Source organism: Sylvia atricapilla, chromosome 1, assembly GCF_009819655.1.
Source record: "Sylvia atricapilla isolate bSylAtr1 chromosome 1, bSylAtr1.pri, whole genome shotgun sequence".
NCBI lineage: Eukaryota > Metazoa > Chordata > Aves > Passeriformes > Sylviidae > Sylvia > Sylvia atricapilla.
In genome coordinates this window covers 151,999,231-152,019,102 of record NC_089140.1, presented here as the reverse complement: position 1 = coordinate 152,019,102, position 19,872 = coordinate 151,999,231, and the positions used below count along the sequence as shown (strand labels likewise).

The window sequence follows — 19,872 nt, the reverse complement described above, 5'->3', positions numbered from 1 at the left end:
AAAGGGAGGAGATCTGTCATTCCTGCCTGCCTGGTTCCCAGCCTGTTCCCATGTGTGCAAGACTTGGAAAAAAAAACAGGATTTGGGGTGTTTTTTAGCAGTTTTGTGGTCAGACTCCCTAAATTCTTTGTATTTTGAAGCCTTTTCTCCCAAACTAGTTTATCCCAACAAGCTGGTTCTTTCCATATTCCACTTTAAAATGCCACAAAACACCATAAATAATTTACTAAATCTCCCTTTTCAAGCAGGGAAATCGTGGGCTCATCCCAGAGATGTGATTTGATCAGACCTGGGACAGGCAGAACTCCCTGGCTGCATTGGGAAGTGAGATATCCCAAGGGACAGCATCTGCTTTAAAGGATTTGAGGTGGATAATGGGTTGCTTTTCCAAAGGTTCCATCCTGGTGTTGTGTTGTTCCAGCTCCTTGGCTTTGCTTTTTGTTCCTTGAATAATTTTAGGCCGGAGTTTTATCTCCTTTGCAGACTTGAGGCTCCACTGCTCTTTGTTTATGGGGTTTATTCCCTCAGGGAAGAACGAAATTATTTGGAAAACAAGCTCCTTAAGGATTTTCTTCACTTCCACAAGTAAATTTGAAGCTTTGGGACTGAAACATTTTAAAAAATGACAGCCAAAGTGTGGGAAATAAGGAATCACGAGGCTCATGGGTGGAATTAACATTTCCTTGCTGGAGGTTTGTCCTTTGGATCACCAGGAAAATCTCCCCCTCATGCCTGGCTGTGGGAAGACACTGGTGATGGGAGAGGGGACAGGTGGGAGAGTTGGATAAGGCTGGAAAGAGGACAGGAGTCAGGGAATGGGGACAGCCAGTCCAGGCTGGGCTGGGGACAACTGGACCAGGTTTATCTTGATACAGGAGATTCCAGAATTCTGGGATGGTTTTCATTGGAAGAAACCTTGGAGATCATCCCATTCCAATCCCTGCCATGGGCAGGGACACCTTCCACTACACCAGGTTTCTCCAAGCCCTCTCCAACCTGGCCATGGACACTTCCAGGGATGGGGCAGCCACAGCTTCTTTGGGAATTCCATTCCAGGGCCTCACTACTCTCCCAGGGAAATTTTTTTTTCCCCAATATCCCATCTAACCCTGCCGTCTTGCAGTTTGAAGCCACTCCTTGTGTCCTGTCCCTTCATCCCTCGCCCCAAAGTCCTTCTCTATCTCTCCTGGAGCCCCTTTAGGCACTGGAAGAGGCTCTGAAGTCTCTCTTGAGCTTTCTCTTTTCCAGGCTGGACATTCTCAGCTCTCCCAGCCTGGCTCCAAGATTTCCAGTTTCCAAGTAGATAAATTGTGTTTCACACATCTCAGTAATTGCAGCCTTAGTGAGCCTTGGGAACTGCACATGTGGAGAAAGGAGGCAAGAAGAAACTTGGGATAAAATATCACCCAAACCTCAACTCAGGGGAACATGGAACCAATGGACCAGGGAGAGGTGGAGAAACAACCAAGGCCAGGAGAAGGAAAAACCGGCTCCCCTTTTCTGTGCAGAACTGTAAATAATTCAAATATTTTGCCTCAGTTTGTAGATCAGGCTCTTGCACACTGTGTGGAAGAACCTTTTTTTGACCAATAGCCCCTGGAGAAATGCTGCAGCCATCTGATCGCTGGGAGATGAGGACAGCTGGACCAGGCAGGGATGGGGACAGGAGAAATGAGGACAGCTGGACCAGGTTGGGATGGGGACAGGAGAAATGGGAACAACTGGGCCAGGCTGGGATGGGGACAGGACAAATGAGGACAGCTGGACCAGGTTGGGATGGGGACAGGAGATGGCTGAATGAGGTTGTGGAACAGAGGCTGGGGACAAGGGCTGGGGACAGAGAAGAGCCATGGTGGCCCAGGCTGAGGACATGGCCTAGGGAGAGTTGGTCCAGACTCAGATGGGAACAGGGGATAGGGACTGGTGACAATTGGAAGGAACAGAGGCTGGTGACAGTTGGACCAGGCTGAGATGGGAACAGGAGACAGCCGGGCTATCCCAGGCAGGGGACAGAGGCCGGGCACAGCCAGGCCGGGCTGGGTTAGGCCCAATCCCAGGCCCAGCCCCGGGCTCGGTTTAGGCCGCGCCGTCCCGTCCCCGTTGCCCGGCAACAGCCGCGGGCGTCACGTGACCGTTCAGGGGCGCTCACGTGGTTCCGTTGGGGCGGCGGCGCGGATTGATGACGTCACGGCGGCGCTTGGCCGTGCCGGAGCGCTGCAGGAATGGAGGAACGGGAGCGGCTGTGCCGGGAGATCCGAGTGCTCCAGGGTGCGGGAATCAGGGGGATCCGGGAATGGGGGAGGCTGTGCCGGGAGATCCGAGTGCTCCAGGGTGCGGGGATCGGGGGGATCCGGGAATGGGGGAGGCTGTGCCGGGAGATCCGAGTGCTCCAGGGTGCGGGAATCAGGGGGATCTGGGGAATGGGGGAGGCTGTGCCGGGAGATCCGAGTGCTCCAGGGTGCGGGAATCAGGGGGATCTGGGGAATGGGGGAGGCTGTGCGGGGAGATCCGAGTGCTCCAGGGTGCGGGGATCAGGGGGATCTGGGGAATGGGGGAGGCTGTGCCGGGAGATCCGAGTGCTCCAGGGTGCGGGGATCGGGGGGATCCGGGAATGGGGGAGGCTGTGCCGGGAGATCCGAGTGCTCCAGGGTGCGGGGATCGGGGGGATCTGGGGAATGGGGGAGGCTGTGCCGGGAGATCCGAGTGCTCCAGGGTGCGGGGATAGAGGGATCCGGGAATGGGGGAGGCTGTGCCGGGAGATCCGAGTGCTCCAGGGTGCGGGAATCAGGGGGATCTGGGGAATGGGGGAGGCTGTGCCGGGAGATCCGAGTGCTCCAGGGTGTGAAGGGATCTGCGGGAACACCGGGAAACGAGAGGACACCGAGGAGAACGGGGAAGAAAGGGAGGGGGGACGAGGAAAAGAGACCACGAAAACAGGGAGCAGCTGCTACGAGGAGAGCTGGGAGGAATGTGAGAGGACCTGGATAAGAGGAAATTTGGGCATTTTGAGAGGTGGCGCGGTGTTTTAAGGGAATTTTGGGGATCCGTGGTGGGACAGTGACAGGTTGTGCCCGGACCTGGGGAGTTGGTGGGGGAAAGACGAGCTGTGGAAGGGATGTTGGATTTTAGCGAGATATTGGGGAGGAGTGTGAGTGGGATGGGGATGGAGAAGTTCCCAAAATGCTGGGAGAATGAAGGAAAAGGGAGAGGAGAGGACTCAGAGAATCTGGGAGATGAAGGGAGTGATCCAGGGAGTGCTGGGAAAAGGTGGAAAGGGAGAAGACCCAGGAAAGCTGAGCAGGCCAAGGCAAGGAATGAACAGAGCCCATGGAGCACTAGGGGCTTTTGGGATCTCCAGGAAATTCCCCCAGTGCTGCTCTCGGCAGGATCTGAGACTCTCCTGGCTTTGGGAAGGGATTTCTCCTCTGTCCCACAGCTCTGGGTTGGGAGCACAGAGGTGGGATGTGTATCCATGTGCCCTTCCCAAGCTCTGGAAAGCACAAGAACTTATTTTAGCACCAAATCTCTCTTATTTTTGTCTTTCAAAGTAAATTTTCCTTGTTAGTGAGGCCAGAACGTCTGCTGAGGACTTGGGATTTGCCTCTCTAGGAGCTCCTGTGTGGAGGAATGATGAGAGGGAGGAAAACAGTGCTTGCTTTTCCATGAGGAATGTGCTGATGCAGCTCTCTCGGTGGCTCCGTGACCCCGGTGAAGGAAAAACTCTGCCTGAAGTACCAGGCTCCAAATTCCTTCGGGAATCACTCATGGGAAAGGTTTTTTTAAACACTGAGGCTGGACAAAGACAGGAATTCCCGAATTAACAGGGATGTTGGTGGATCAGAGCACCAGGAAGAAGGTGGTGGCTTCCAGAGGGACACAACAGCAAAGCCTCGGAGTGTCTTTGCTGCTTTGAAGGGAAGCAAGGAAGGGAAATTGGGAAGAAGGGTTTGGAGCACCGGGAGCAGCTTAGGGGCTCATCCTGGAGGAAAAGAGGCTCAGAGGGAACCTTCTGGGTCCCTAAAATTCTGTGACAGGAGAGTGGAGTCAGATGGGATCAGGATCTGCCAGGACATGGGGAATGGCTTCTCACTGCCAGAGGGCAGGGACAGATGGGATATTGGAAAGAAATTCTTCCCTGGGAGGGTGGGGAGGCCCTGGAATGGAATTCCCAGAGGAGCTGTGGCTGCCCCGGGATCCCTGGAAGTGTCCAAAGGCCAAATTGGGCGGTTCTTGGAGCAACCTGTGGAATCCAGGGATATGGCAGGGGATTGGAACCAGATGTTCTTGAAGGTCCCTTCCAACCCAAACCATTCCTGGATGCTGTGATTCCACGACTTTTCCTTCCACCCCGCCTCGCCCAAAACCCGAGTGACGATGTAATTCCAGCACAAGGAGAAGCAGCGTTGTGTGTTGCTCTCAGATTCCCAGGGATTCAATGCTCTGTTTTCTCCTCCACAGGTCTCATCAACAGCCACAGGAACATGCATGGCAACGTCCCACGCCCAGCTCCATCGGCTCCTCCCAGGTGGAGCAACCCCCACCAGCCCAGCTACACCAGGAGAGGGGCTTTTTCCACCAGGTATCCCCAGCAGGCTCCCAGGAATTTCCACCCACGCCAGACTCATACCTGGAGGAAAAAATACTCCCTGGACAATCGGCTGCTGGGACCGGGGAATGACCTCGGGAGTGCTTCCAGCATTTCCCAGGATTTTGGGAGCCATGGGGGCAGCCAGATCCCTGAGCCACCGGAATCGTCCCCGGAGAGACACGTGGACTTCACCACGGATGGGAACATCGTTGTGGATATCCAGGTGCCACAAAGGGCTGGCCAGGAAAATGTGAATCCTTACGGAGAGTTTTCCGGGCGGGAAGCGACGGTGGCTCCTTCGGGGGATGGAAACAGCCAGAAGTGTCTTCTCCAGAAGGAAGAGAGTAGACCTTCCCTATCCATTTCCTTCAGTTCCACATCAAGGACTGTGTGCCTGCCTGGAAGCGGAGCTGGGAGCTCCTTTTCCAGCTGCTCTGGAAGCACCAGTGAAAGTGCCGTGGCGCTGAAGTCGGAGCCACAAATACCTTTGGAATTGCCAGGTCAGGAGCCAGCCCAGCACTCGGCACGGATCAAGGCAGAGCCACCCTCTCCAGGGCAGCCGACTGGTCAGGAAGTCCAGGATGCTTCCCTACATCCCAAGCTCTTTGGGAATGCTGAGATGCTCTCTCGACCTGCTCAGACTGGGGTGACTCCAGTGAAGAGCAGATTTCCCGTAATTCCCAAAGCTCCCGCTCCCCAAAAAGCTGCCTCAGCGTCCATCTCCAGCAAATCTCAGAAATTCAGGAAAACCAACTACACCTGGGTGGCAAACCCTGGGAAAAACCCTCGGATTGTGAAGAGGTGGGCCAGCCCTCGAGCTGAAAATTCCAAGAAGGGCATTGCGGGAGTGGACAAAGGTGCTAAAATCTCCCCCAAGGCGGATTTGGGAGCGAAGGTAAAGAAATTGGGATTGCAGTCCAAGCTGGGGGTTTCTCCCAGTAAATATAAGTGGAAAGCCTCCAGCTTGCAGCCCTTGCCTTCCACTTCCAAGTCAGCATTCCAGTGGAGATCTGAGGACCAGAAAAAGCCTCCAGCTCCAAATGTCCCTCGAACCACCTCTGTCCCACCGGCTCCGAGCACAGCATCCGTTGTTCCCGGTGGGATGAAATCCTTTGGAGAGGCTGCACTGTCCAGTTACAAAGTGAAGAGTCGGACAAAAATCATCAGGAGGAAAGGGAATGTGGGGTGAGTTGTTGGTTTGGATTTTGGGTCCGTGGATTTCATGTCAAGTGGCTGTGCGAGAGATTCCAGTGAGGGTTGTCGTGTGCTGGAGGATTTATGGAGTCATGGGATGGTTTGGGTTAGAAGACCTTAAAAACCATGGAATTCCACACCCCTGCTATGAACAGGGACACCTTCCACAATCCCAGGTTGCTCCAAGCCCCATCCAACCTGGCCTTGGACTTCCAGGGATGGGGTAGCCGCAGATTCTCTGGGAATTCCATCCCTGCCCCTCACCACCCTCACAGGGAGGAATTTCTTACCAATCTATCCCTGCCCTCTGGCAGTGGGACGCCATTCCCTGTGTCCTGTCCCTCCATCCCTTGTCCCAGTTCTTTCTCCAGCTCTCCTGAAGCCCCTTGAGGCACTGGAAGGGGCTCTGAGGTCTCCCTGTATCCTTCCGTTGTCCAGGCTGGACATTCCCAGCTCTCCCAGCTTGTCTCCAGAACAGAGGGTCTCCTCTGGATTTGCTCAAGCAGTTCCATGTCCTCCTGATGTTAGGTGATCCAGAGCTGGATCCCGTGAATCCCTGTGGTCACCGACACTTCCTCGCTCAGCCAAGGAAGCTGAATTTTCCTTGATTTAATTTCAAGTTCTCGTAATTGATGTGTTGATTCCTGCTTCTGTTTCCCAGGTCCCTTCAGTGCTTCCCAGCAGTTTTCCATCCTTGTCTTGCCCTCCTGCTTTGCCTGGAAACCTATCAGTGGGTGGGTTGTGCTGGGAAAATCACTCTGGAGCAGCCTGGAGAAGCTGGGGATGTTTGGGATTTTTTGGCAGCTCAGGGAGACCTCCCACACCTTGGTAAATTCCAGCAGAACCAGAGAAGGGATCCTCTTCCTTGCTGAGTCTTCTCAAATCCTGGGGGGAGGATGTTGAGGATCTGGAGCATGTCCGGAGTTGGGAAAGGAGCTGGAGAAGGGTCTGGAGCACCAGGAACAGCTGAGGGAGCTGGGAGAGCTCAGCCTGGAGAAAAGGAGGCTCAGGGGGCATCTTCTGGCTCCCTAAATTCCCTGACAGGAGGGTGAAGCCAGGAGGGATCAGGATCTCCCAGGGAATGAGGGACAGGGTGTGAGGAAACAGCCTCAAACTGCTCCAGGGGAGGTTTAGTTTGGATTCTGGGAAAACTCCTTCCCATAAAGGGTGGTCAGGCGTTGGGAATCCCCATCCCTGGAGGGATTTTAGATCTCTGTGGATGTGGAACTTGGGGACATGGTCAGTGGTGGCCTTGGCACTGCTGGGAAATGCTTGGACTTGTCGATCTCAGAGGTCTTTTCCAACCCAAACCATTCCATGATTGCGTGATTCAATCCCTCACATCTGTCGAGCAGAAGGCAATGAGTAAGTCTGGCTGTCAAACACCTAATTCTCCATCTGTTCCTTGCCCAGGAATTCCTCACATTTGCCTGTTTCCTTGGAATTTTTCCGTTGAGAGCTTCTCCTCCCCCTCATCCAGAGGAAAATCCTGGTGTGATTTGACTCCTCTTGGAGAAGGACACAGGAGCATTTTGAGTCCCTTCCCTGCTCCCTCCTAACCGTGTGACATTCCTTTTTCCCAGCTCCCCCACGGATAAGAAGAGCATCTCCCCCACCACGGCTCTGAAGAGCCGGTTCCACCTCCGGAGGCGGAATTCCGTGCGGGGAAAACCTTCGGTGACGGCGAAACGTTCCTCGCCCCGGGGCCTGGTGCAGATCTCCAAGCACCGGCTCTGCCGGATGCCGGCGACCAGGGCACAGGTGGCCACCAAGGAAGGTAGGAACAGGCATTCCAAGGGATCACTGACTCCATGGAGTGATCCCAAGGGCTCTTGGATTTGGGAGTGCGTTGGTGAATCCTCCTGGAAGCGTTGTTGTTCCTCGAGCAAACACTGAGGAGAAGTTTGACTCCATATCCTTGTTGTCTTTTGGTGTCCACCAAACAAAACAAAGATACTGTTTCCTGCTTTTCCTGGGCTTTCCCTGGGTTTTCAGGAAGGTTTTCCAGGAAGGAAGAGGTTGGCAGAGGCAGGAATACAGGAATCTTTCAGTTGTATCCCAGTACTGTATCCAGTTTTAGGTCTAATTTGCTTAAAAACACTGGTAATTAGTGGAATACTGAATCCATCATGTTTGGGAACAGGGAATTTGCATCCATGTCCTGCTGCCTTGGAGCAGAACTTGGAGCTCAGAGTGGCACTTCCAAGTGCCTGGAATGTTGTTGGAGCGTTGATCGCTCCAAGTCAGGTTCTTCTGTTCCCTAGGGATGTTTTTATGGATAGAAATTCCCCCACATGGGATTCAGTTGTTTCAGGTGGATATGAGGCACATTTTCCCTGTGGCCCCACGAAATTCCGTGTGGGAATTGTTGGAGCTGGGAGAGGGATTCGGTTCAGATGTAACTGGGATTTGTCTCCAGTTATATTTTGGGATTATTTGGTGTTCAAACAGCTTCATTGAGTTGTTACTGAGTTTTCCTGGATGAGGGATTTTGGACAAGGAGCTGGAGTGCCAGGACAAGGGGGAATGACTTCCCACTGCCAGAAGGCAGCATTAGATGGGAAATTGGGAAGGAATTCTTCCCTGCGAGGGTGGAGAGGCCCTGGAATGGGATTTCCAGAGAAGCTGTGGCTGTTCCTGGATCACTGGAAGTGACTATGGTCAGGTGGAATGGGGCTTGGAGCAACCTGGGATAGTGGAAGGTGTCCCTGTCCATGGCAGGGGCTGGAATTCCATTATTGTGAGTTCTTCCAACCCACACCGTTCCATGATTCCATAAAAAGGCAGATGACTCTGGATACACGGAGCAATTTGGGATTGCTACAGCATTTAACTTCAGAGGGAATTGAGGCAGTGATAATTCCAGGGGTATCAGCTTGTTAGGAATCCCAATTCCTTGATTGAAGGGAATGTTCCCATACTGAAATCTAGATTTTAACTGGATAGGAATGAGAAAATAGAGCAGGAATGTGGTTTAACTCCAGGCTTTGGGAAGTTGGCAAATAAAGGTTGGAGAATGGAAGCAAAAAAAGGGAGTAGGTCTGGAAGTGCCCTTGGGAGAGCAGGGAGTTCATTCCCCCCTCCAAAAGTGGATTCAATTATCCAACCTTTCCTGGCAGATGCTTCTCTGTGTGGCACCTTCTCCTTTGCAGAGAAATTCAGGAAGAGCCCGGATTGCCTTGAAATTCCCTCTGTGAACTTTGGATTTGCTCCCTTTGATTAAAATTGACTTCCTGGATTTGAATCCTTTTGTACTTCAAGGTTTTTCATGGAGAGCTTCAATCCCAGGCAGAGGATTTGCAGCTTCATGTGTTGGAATATTCTTAAACCCCTGGGTTTTAAGAGCTGTGGAATTGTTCCAGGGCTATTCATCCATGTGCTCCAGGACTCCTGTGTTGGTTTTTTTTTTTTTTTTTTTCTCCCATGTTTAGTAGGAAAAAATTATTTGGTGTTGGATGGGGCAGGGATATTCCCAAGTGTGGGAGATCCTGGATGCTCACAGGGATTGGGACAAATCCCACATTCCCCGTGTTCCCTCTCAATGTATAATTAAGGATGTCTTCTGGTTCCACAAGGAGCTGGGAATAAGTGAAGCCCTGTGGATTCTGTGCCTGCTTCCCAGGTTATCCAAGAGGATTTTGGAAGGTTATTTTAGTTTCTTTTGGGGCAAAGTGTGGATATTAATTCCGGCAAAGTATTGTGGATATTAATCACCACAAAGTGGTGGAATTTCCGGTCTTTTCCATTTCTCCATGGACGGGGTGTGAGGGAAGTAAATGGGTTTACTGGGATACCCTGGGAGCAGAGCTGGGCAGGAATGGAGCAGGGAGGTGGATCCATTTCTGGGGTCACGCTGGAGGGAAAGAGAGGGAAGGAATGTTCCCAAATTCCTGCATGGCAACGTGGCTGGAAAAGCTGGATCAGTCCCTTCCATCCCCACGGATGTGGGGCCTGTGGTGATGCAGCCGGGCTGGATTCCTGTTTGTCCCGTTCCACAGGATTTTGGGATCTGTACAAAGACATTGCTCCTGCTTTTCCCAAGTCCTGGATTGTCTCCTGACTTTCCAAATCCCTTCTTGGACCCAAATGGATCTGTTTGGTCTCAATAGTAGGGAGCTCTTCCAGCCATTGCCGAGTTTTGAGTTGGGATTGGTGTTTCCCAATGCTCTGTCTGGAGACACTTCCCTCCGTGGGAATTTCTTTTATTTAGGGATCAGAGAGCCAATGGAAAGTGGCAGATTGGTAGGAATTTTCTTGGGATTATTTGGGCTGTTCCATGAGAGATCCACCGGCAGCTATGAGTTAATTCCAAAATACTTGATTCAGTGGAAAGTTTAATAATGACTCAGATATTGAAGTGTGTCCCAAATGGAAGTTTTTCCAATGGGATGGTGGAGGAGGGAGGAAGCTCCTGGTCAGGCTGCCTCTCTCACCTCTGGGATCCTCAGGGATGTGATGGAAGAAGGATAAAAGGTGGTGATTGTTTCTCTCCTTATCCAGGGAAAAGCTGGAGCACCAACAAGGATCATCAGGGTTTTGGGTGCCACTGTGTTGGATAAAACCAAGGAATGGTTTGGGTGGGAAGGGACCTTGGAGATCTTGGAATTCTGACCCTCTGCCATGGGCAGGGACACTTGCCACTATCCCAGGTTGCTCCAAGCTTTGTCCAGCCTGGCCTTGGACGCTTCCAGGGATCCAGGGGCAGCCACAGCTTCTCTGAGAATTCTGTTCCAGCCCTTTCCCGATCTCATAGGGAGGAATTCCTTCCCAAATCCTATCTATCCCTGCCCTCTGGCAGTGGGAAGCCATTCCCTGTGTCCTGGCACTTCAGATCCTTGTCTCAAGTCCCTCTCCAGCTCTCCTGGAGCCCCTTTAGGCACTGGAAGTGGCTCCAAGCTCTCCTTGGGTCCTTCCAGGGAGTTTTCCAGGCTGGACACTCCCAGCTCTCCCAGCCAGTCTAAATGCCAAATGAGCTTTTTGTCCATGTCCTGTCCCGTCACCTTGGGAATCCTTTATCTGCCTTCTCCAAACTGAAGATGGAATATTCCCAAAAGTTCAGAGATGGCATCTTTTCTCACCAGTTTTGAGGGATAACGCCAACTTCTAACTAAGGTTTGACTGATCCAGATGTGATAACAGCAGGATATTCCTGCTTTTCCCGTCCTGAAAGTCCCATGCCAGAGGATATGGGAATCCCACGCTTTTCCAACAGCTTTTTCCTGTCTTTATCTGGGATTTCTTGCAGGATGAGACTCATTCCCAACCTATTTTTTGATGTCAGACAAGTGAGTTCTGGTAGTTGGGAACTTTTCCTCAAAATTCCTTGGCTCATCCTGCTTGGATATCCAAGCTGTCATTTCTCATTCCCAGGACTTTTTCCTTGGGAAAAAAAAAAACTAGGAATAAGTGCTGCAAAGTAAGATTTATTGATTTTTTTCTAATTCATTTTAACATCAGAGATGTGGCTAATGTATAGATGAGGAGAATGGGAATGTTGTCTGTGTGGCACATGTAGGAAAATTGGGATTTTTGCAGGAGAATCGGGGATTTTTCCAGGAGAATTGGGGATTTTGGGAAGTGTGCATAGCCCTGCAGAGGGCACTCGTGCCTCTCCCATCTCCTCAGTCCACCTTTTTCTGGTTATTGATGGCCTAATTTCGTCTTTATGTGAAAGAAAGCAGATCTGGAGTAATTTGCAGCAATAACCTGCTAATGCCGGGCCAGTATCAAAATTCCCATGTTCATTCCCGGTGGCAGATAAAACACTAATATATAATTATCCTTGCAAATTGGATTGTTTTAAATAACCAAAAGGCTACGGCCGGGGAGAAAACCATCCCATTTCCCTGGAGTTCCTATTGCGGGGTAATTGCTGCGTTCAATCAATTTCCTTGGCATTAGAAATTCCATCACAATCAACATTAAGCTTTATTCATTGTGATGGCAAAGAGCCGGATCATTTCTCCTCTTTTCCTTAACTGGCAAAATTAATCAGGGAAAAGATTTTAAACATTTACCCGTGCGAAAGAGGTCAGCTCTGCCACTATATTGCTCAGCAGATAAGGGGGCTAATAAAAAGAAAATTGAATTACTAATGATCGCCAGGAACAGAGTATATAAAACCTGGCAATCGCCCGGTGCAGGAAAAAAAGGGAATCAATTTTCTCCGGACAAGGTGCGCTCGTTTTTTATTTTGGCTCATATTATCAGCAATTTAATTGGAGAGAGCATAAACAGGAGGAAACAGTTAGGGAATAATGAGGCTGGAGGTGTAAAATCCTGCAGGATAGATGCTGGACACAATTTATTTGGCACAACAGATAATCACTTTAATTGAATCCAAAAGTGCAGCGTTCAGCAGCGCCGGCTCTGCGCCTCGCCCGGGGGGATCGTGGAATATTACAAAGAGGCTCCTCCGTGTCTTTTCCCCCTCTGTAATGTCCCCTTCCAGGCAGGACTGCTCCGGGATTGCTTCGGCACGGTCACAGCTGGCTGGAAGCAGGAGATGGAGAAAGCAGGAGGGAGATTCTCCGGGGACTTTTCCTTATTTATGTCGTGTTTGTTCCTTAAATAATTCGGTGCTTGTCAGGTTGGATGGTTCAGTGGGAGACTGGTGATGTCCTGCTTGAGGTGAACTTGGAATCATGGAATGGTTTGGGTTGGGAGGGGGCCTCAAGGATCAACTTATTTTGCTGTGTCCCGAGTTCAAAGCCTGTCTCCCTTTTCCTGCTGTGACCTCCAGATCTGGGTATTAAAGGAACTTCTAAGGAGCTTTTTGGACTTTTTTTCCTAGGTGAGGTGGGTGGTTCATCCTGGAATTTAGATCCCAGAATGGTTTGGGCTGGAGGGGACCTTAAAGGTGATCCAATTCCACCCCTGTGCCGTGGGCAGGGATACCCTCCACTATCCCATGTTGCTCTAAGCCCTGTCCAGCCTTGCTTTGGGCACTTTCAGGGATCCAGGGGCAGCCACAGCTTCTCTGGGAATTCTGTTCCAGTTCCTCACTACCCTCCCAGGGAAGAATTCCTTCCCAATATCCTACTAAACCTTCCCTCTTTCAACTTAAGTAGATGGGGAATTGTTGTTATTCCCCATCTGTGGCTGTGCTACTCCAGGGCCAGAGGAGGAGTGATTTGGGAGCACATCCTTGTTGGATCCGTTACATCCAGCCAGGTTTTGTGTTGCTTCCCTTGAAAATATTCCTTCCCTGCTTATCTTTCCCATTCTCCTGCTCCGAACTGAGATAAGCCAGTGGTCTGTGTTATCAGCTCCCTGCTTTTCCTGTCTTGTTTTCCCATCTTCCTGAGGAGAAATTCTGTACAATTCAGAAAACTCGCTTCACTCTGCATCTGCAGAAGCTTCTCCAACTCTTTACTCCCAGAATCACCCTCAAAAAAAAATTCCCTAAACCCTAATTTCTCTCCTCCTCACCACACAGGATGTAATGTGAGGGGGTCGGGATGGGCAAGGAGTGTTTACTTGGAAAAACGCTGGAGGCAAAAGTAGCAGGAGCTGCTTTGCATTGCTCAGGCGAGTAAAGGGGGTGTAAATGGTGAGGAGCAAGTTATGAGTGGCATCCAAATGCTCAGCTGCTGATAATTTTATTGACACCGGGTGTTTGGATCCCTCTGGCAGCTCTGAAAATCTCAGCCATGGATTTTATGCCCTCTCCCATTTTTTTCTTGATGTTTCCAGTGGGTTGATTCCCGGCAGGAGAGCAACTGAGGGAATTTCGGAGGTTTTTTCCTTGTTTTGTGTTTTATTTTGTGTTTATTTTATTTTTCTTCTGAGTTGCGCGAGGTTTTTGGTGCTCTTCGAGGCGACGCCTCCGATCGCGTTACGGCCGAGTTAAGCTCTTGATCCCTTCCCTCAGGGAAGCCCTTGGATCACGCACAGAACTCCTCGGAGTTCATCCCATCTTTTTCTTCTCTCCATCATTACTCCCGTTTTCCCGAGTTCCTTCCAGCTGATGCAAAACCTTTCCAAGGTCGCCGCTCTCCGTCGTTCCTCTGTCCCACCTAGGTTTGACCTTGCCCAGAAATCATTCCATTGCCAGCTGTCTCTTCCCTCTGGCTTGTCCTTGGGAGCCAGGGGTGGAGCGTGGCTGGCGAGGTGGCTCCTCACTCCTTCAGGAATTGGGAAAAGTTCACATTCTTGGCTCTTTGCCGGCCCCGGTTACGTCAGTGGTCGTAAGTAACGGTTTTGGGTTTCCGCCTTGACTTGGCATTTCCAGGTGACTCGTCCCGAGCCTGCAAGAGGAGCTGCAGGCGTGGAGCCAGGATTGGGAATTCTCTTTGCAGAGCCCTCTTTTAAAAATAACAGCCTGCTGGGAGCGAGGGGTTGGGCCTCGCTCAAGGAAGTGTTCCCGTGTAGACTTTGGATTTGGGCTCGGGGAAATCGGTGGCTGCGACAGAGGGAACACCTAGAGGGAAATGGGGATCCTGGAGGTGACAATTCCTTTCCCTGTCTCTTTCCCTGAGGAATTTGACCTGCACACTCAATTTCTCGTGGAAGCCACATCCCTGGAAGTATTCCAGGCCAGGTTGGATGGGACTTGGAGCAGCCTGGTCCATGGCAAGGGGGTGGAAGGAGATGAACCTTGAAGGTCCCTTCTCACCTAAACCATTCCGTGTTTGAATGAAAGTCACCTCCCAATCCCTATTTTAGGTAGTTTTGCCTCAATATTTTTACCTCAGTCCCTCTTTTAGAGCCTCTCCTGTGCAGCTCCAGCTCTGCTGGATTGGGAAATTGCATTGGTAGCCAGCAGCTCTTTGGGGAATAGTCTATTTATACACTAATAGGAAAAATACTTGGCTTTGTGTATGGATGAGATCCTTCCATTGGCTCTGACCCTTGATATTTCTGAGTCTGTGGGGGGCTTTGTGTAAGACTCCAAACCTTTCAGGGACGGCACGGTGCGGAGCTAAAATAGACAGGGGGAAAAAAAAAACCCGAGAGAAGATAAAAGGGAAACAGAGCAGTAGGTCCTGAACTCCTCTTTTGGCCTCCTGGGGCTTTCCTGGCCTTAAGTATTTCCAGGGATGGAGCATCCACAAATTCTCTGGGCAACCAGGACCTCGCCACCCTCACTGGGAAGAATTTCTACCCAATATCCCATCTGAACCTACTCTCAGTTTGAAGCAAATCCCCCTTATCCTGTCAGTCCGTGCTCTTGGAAACAGATCTTTATCTTGGAAATAGATATTTATTTGTCCGTGGAATGCTTTGGTTTGGAAGGAACCATTAGGAGTCTCCTAATCCAACAAAAAATGAAGCTTTTAAACCAGTTTTGGACCTGCTGCCTGGAATTGGGTGGAATTTCAGTGCTGATCCCTTTTATCCCTCTGCTTGTCTTTCCTTTGACTCCTAAATAAAATAAGGAAAATAAAAGTGGAGGTTTAAGGCACTTTAAAAATCCCCCTTAACCTGAAAAGTGACAATGAGTCCCTTTTCCCTGGCTGGTTGTGTTTTTTTTACTTCCTTTTGCTATTTTCTCCCACTTAATAAACTGTCTGATGGTATTCCCAGCACGGTCACAGTTGGAATTACTGATGCCGGCGTGGATGATCGGAGTATCCTCCACTGCTCTGTCAGGATTCCCAAAATCCCGCCCTGGCAGATGCTCAATTCCCCGTAAAACCTGTGTAGGTTTCTCGGTTCTGCTTTCTGCTTCCAGTTCTTTCCCAAATCCCCGTTTACACCCTTTTTTTAAAAAAAAATTTTCTCGTGGAAATCTTCCCATTTGATTTTCCCTGTAATAACTCGGAAGCGTCGTCGGGAAATTCCTCTCCCTGGCTGCTGAGCCGAGTTAAGCCGTTCATTCCAGGACTTGCTGGATCGCTCAGCGTGCTCCACAAAGCACTGGAAACGAGTAAAAACCCCTTGGAATATGGAACAGATGCCAGAGTGCACCTGGAATAAGGGATTTGTGGACTCGGCAGCATCTCCCGAGTCCTACAAAACTCTGCTGTTCCAGCAGCTTTGCCGGAGTTTCTGCTTCAGCCTGAGGGATGGGGAAATGCCTCGACTTTGCTTGTCAACGGGAATTTTGCTGTCATCCCTCAGGAAATTTGAGTTCAAGGAACGTTTCCTCCTCTTCTGTGCCTCTGGATAATCCCCACGCGTGCGGTTTTCAGGGCGCTGTTTCTATTTTGGGTTGTTTGGAGCGGTGTCAAGTGGGGATTTTGTGTGGATGTGTGGATGGGATCGCCTCCGAAGCTGATCCCACGTGTTACCGGCCCTTAAGCTGCCCTCAGGGGCTCTCCATTGGAAAAGGGCACGGGAATTCTTGGAGATTTAGTGTGGGCTGTAAACTCCATTGCTGGTTGCGATGGGAAACTCCGTGTTGTTCCTCACGGCACCGGCAAATGTCCTGGGACATCTTGTCCTTGGATGGGGCAGAGAGAGCCCAGGGAAGGGTGAGTGGGTGGGATGTGCCATCAAACTTTGTTTTTTTTTCCGTGGAATCATGGAATGGTTTGGGAAGGATCTTGTATATCATCCAGTTCCAATCCCCTGCCATGGGCAGGGACATCTTCCTCTATCCCAGGCTGCTCCAAGCCCTGTCCAGCGTGGCCTTGGACATTTCCAGGGATTCAGGGGCAGCCACAGCTCCTCTGGGAATTCCATCCCAGCCCCTCACCACACTCCGAGGGAAGAATTCCTTCCCAATATCCCATCTAACTCTTCCCTCTGGCAGTGGGAAGCCATTCCCTATGCCCTGTCCCTCTATCCCTTGTCCCAGTTCCCTCTGCAATTCTCCTGAAGCCCCTTTAGGCACTGGAAAGGGCTCTGAGGTCTCCCTGGATCCTTCTTTTCTCCAGGCTGGACATTCCCAGCTCTCCCAGCCTGGCTCCAGAGCAGGGGGGCTCCATCCCTTGGAGTATCTCCGTGGCCTCCTCTGGACCTGCTTCAGCAGCTCCGCATCCTCCTGATGTTGGATATTAGAGCTGGATGCAGAATTTCAGGTGGGGTCTCACCTGAGTGGGGCTGAAGGGCAGAATTCCCATTTTCCTCCTGCCCATGCTGTGGGATGAGCCCAGGATATGGGGGATTTCTGGGATATAAGCACACATGGATGGGGCAAATTCTGTTTTTCATCCACCAACACCCCAAAGTCCTTCTCCTTGGGGGCTGCTCTCAATCCATTCTTTATCCACTTCGGGGTGGGAAAGTTGCTCAAATCCCAGAGCTCAGATGGATCAGTGTCAAATGCTCTTTTTGGGATTAAAAAAAGCAGGGAATTCTTCCCTTTTAAAGAGGAGCCCAACCTGCCACCCAAATAATGTTCACTCCTGGCTGGGTTGAGATGTTTGCAGTGATTGGTGACCTTAATTTAGCAGCGATGACTTCCAAATGCTTTCCCTGTTATCAGGAATCCAGGAGTGGAGCCCTCCCTTATCAGGAAGCAAATCAAAAGGGAATTTGATGGGGTGAAACGAGTCCATCAGAGATCCCGCTCTGTTTTTAAAACAAGATTTACTCTGCTCTCTCCACATTAACTGGGGCATTTTACGGTGCTCCCCTTTCCCTGAGCTTCCGTGATCCATCATTTCCCGGCTCGCCTGCTGGAGTGGCTGTTAGACTTTACTACAGCAAACACTGTAAAAGGGCATTAGAGCAGTTAAATCTGGAGTCTTGCTTCCATAAGGAAAAAAGAAAATGCTGAATTAGGCACCAGAAAAGGCAACCACAGCGATACTTTAATCTTGCATAAATTATCAGAAGAGTCAGAGGCGAGTGATTTTATGTATTGTTAGAGCTCTGCTAATTAATTATTCCGGAATAATTGATGTTTAGAAACACCAAAGTTGGGTCCTTTCCTGGCTTAATGGACTTTCAATATGGCAGCTGGATTTTTATTTCTTTCTTAATTTTAACCCTCCCTTCCGTGGGGTTAATGAAGTCGCTTTCCTAAATATGAAGAGTCTAAATAATGATTTATCAAGGAAATATTGCTCCACAAATTGTGGGTTGAAGTCAGTGGTTTTGGAGACCTTCCTGACATCCAGGGGAAGTTGAGTCCAGAGTGGGAATATTTGAAGGATGAAATGCCCTAAAGAAATGGATAAATGTAGATAAGCTGAAGAAGGGCAGGGTTAGATGGAGTATTGGGAAGGAATCCTTTCCTGGGAGGGTGGTGAGGAGCTGGAGTGGAATTCCCAGAGAAGCTGTGGCTGCCCCTGGATCCCTGGAAGTGTCCAAGGCTAGGTTGGATTTGGCATGTAGCAACGTGGGGTGGTGGAAGGTGTCCGTGCCCATGGCATGGAGGTGGAACTGGATGGACTTTAAGATCCTTTCCAGCCCAAACTATTCCATGATTCCCTTTGTTAGAAAAAGATTGCCTTCCTTGTATTGCTGGAATTGGACAGACCTTCTCATCAATTTCTTCATCTCTTTCCAGAGAGTTTCCGAAAGATTTCAGATCCCAGTAAACCCAGAGCCCTGAAATTTGGCTTAGGAATCACAGTATTCCAGCTGGCTTTGACCCTCTTTGTGGCACTGGTGGGTCCGTGCTGGTAACCAGTGGCTGCTTTGGGCCACCCCAGTTCAAGATGGATACAAATAGATTATTCCAGTGGATGTTGGAATTACCTTGGGAGTATGAGAGGTGGAGTGACAGGACACAGGGAATGGCGTCCTACTGCCAGAGGGTGGGGTTAGATGAGATATTGGGAAGAAATTTTTCCCTGTGTGGGTGGTGAGGGGCTGGGATGGAATTCCCAGAGGAGCTGTGGCTGCCTCATCCCTGGAAATGTCCAAGGCGAAGTTGGATGGGAATTCGAGCAACCTGGGATAGGTGTCCCTGCCCTTGGCAGGGAATTGGAACTGGATGATCTTTAAGGTCTTTTCCAATCAAAACCATTCCATGATTTCATGATCACGAGCCTGCAGGGATCCTGCCCCTTCCTGCTGCCTCTGGACATGGAGGAATCAGTGATAAAATCCACCAGGGCAGATCGACCTGGGCAGACCTGGCAGCGATAAAATCGACTTTGCAGTTCCTTTCCAGAGCTTGGGAACCATCTGCTTGATTGGATTTTGAAGAGCATCCATCCTCTCCCCAGTTTTTTGGGGTCTGTGAAGATGGGGCCTACAAAGGACAGGTGAGGACAGGGCATGAAGTGAGCAAACACTTGTCGAGGGAGCCGAAGGGGTTTAGGAAAAGCAGGACATACAATGCTGGTAAAGTGATCCCTGCTCCTGAACAATTCCAGCCCTCGGAGCAGGGGGATGCCCAGCCCCAGCGACTCTCCCACTGTCACCACCCTCCTTGTGGGGCGTGGGTGACAGACATTCCATGGCCTGGAACACAACGTGGGGGAAGCAGCTTTGTGGAAAAGCGTCCTAAACTTGATATCCTTGTTTATCTCTTCCCAAGCCCTGCCTGGCCCCTCGAGATAAACAGGTGCCAGTGCTTGTGATTCCCAACTGCCGCTCCGCTGCCGGAGTAATCCCAAAAGGAGGCTGTGTTTACGTGGGGAGTTATTCCTGCCTCCCTTCAGGGCTGGAGCATCCCTGTGGCAAATGGGCTGGGAGTGGACACAGCCCCAGGATCTGGAGTTGCTCCAACCTGGCCTTGGACACTTCCAGGGATGAGGCAGCCACAGCTTCTCTGGGAATCCTGTACCAGGGCATTACCACCCTCCTAGGGAAGGATTTCTTCCAATGTCCCATCTAATGCTGCCCTATGGCGGTGGGAAGCCATTGCCTTTGTCCTGGGGTTCTATCCTTTATCCTAAGTCCCTTTCCAGCTCTCTTGGAGGCCCTTTAGGCACTGGAAGGGGCTCCAAGGTCTCCCCAGAGTCTTCCCTTTTCTCCCAGCCTGTCTCCAGCCCCCGGAGCAATTCCTTGGCTTTGTTTGCTTCCCTCACTTTCTGGACACATCCAAGACATTCCAGCCCCTTGGATTCATCAATAACTTAAACCCCAGGATCCTGTACCTGGATTTTTTTCCTTTATTTGCCTTTTTCTCCCCACTCTCTCCCTGCCTAGTGGGATCCCTGCTCCCTCTCCCTGCTCCAGCCCAGCTCTCACGTGCCTTGGCTTAGCACAGGGAATCCTCAGCTCCTCTCCTGGGTGCTCCCAGC

The 19,872-nt window shown here is 50.7% G+C and overlaps 1 protein-coding gene across 1 annotated transcript in view; it reads left to right on the top strand.

Moving 5' to 3' along the window:
- Positions 1-2,189: 2,189 nt before the first annotated feature.
- Positions 2,190-19,872, top strand: part of ZC3H3 (zinc finger CCCH-type containing 3) — a 126,716-nt gene continuing 109,033 nt past the window's right edge. Inside the window, exons 1-3 of the mRNA XM_066336986.1 lie at positions 2,190-2,268; positions 4,459-5,773; positions 7,366-7,559. Coding sequence (XP_066193083.1) covers positions 2,223-2,268; positions 4,459-5,773; positions 7,366-7,559 — 1,555 coding nt within the window. The 5' untranslated portion in view covers positions 2,190-2,222. The remainder of the gene's footprint in view (positions 2,269-4,458; positions 5,774-7,365; positions 7,560-19,872) is intronic.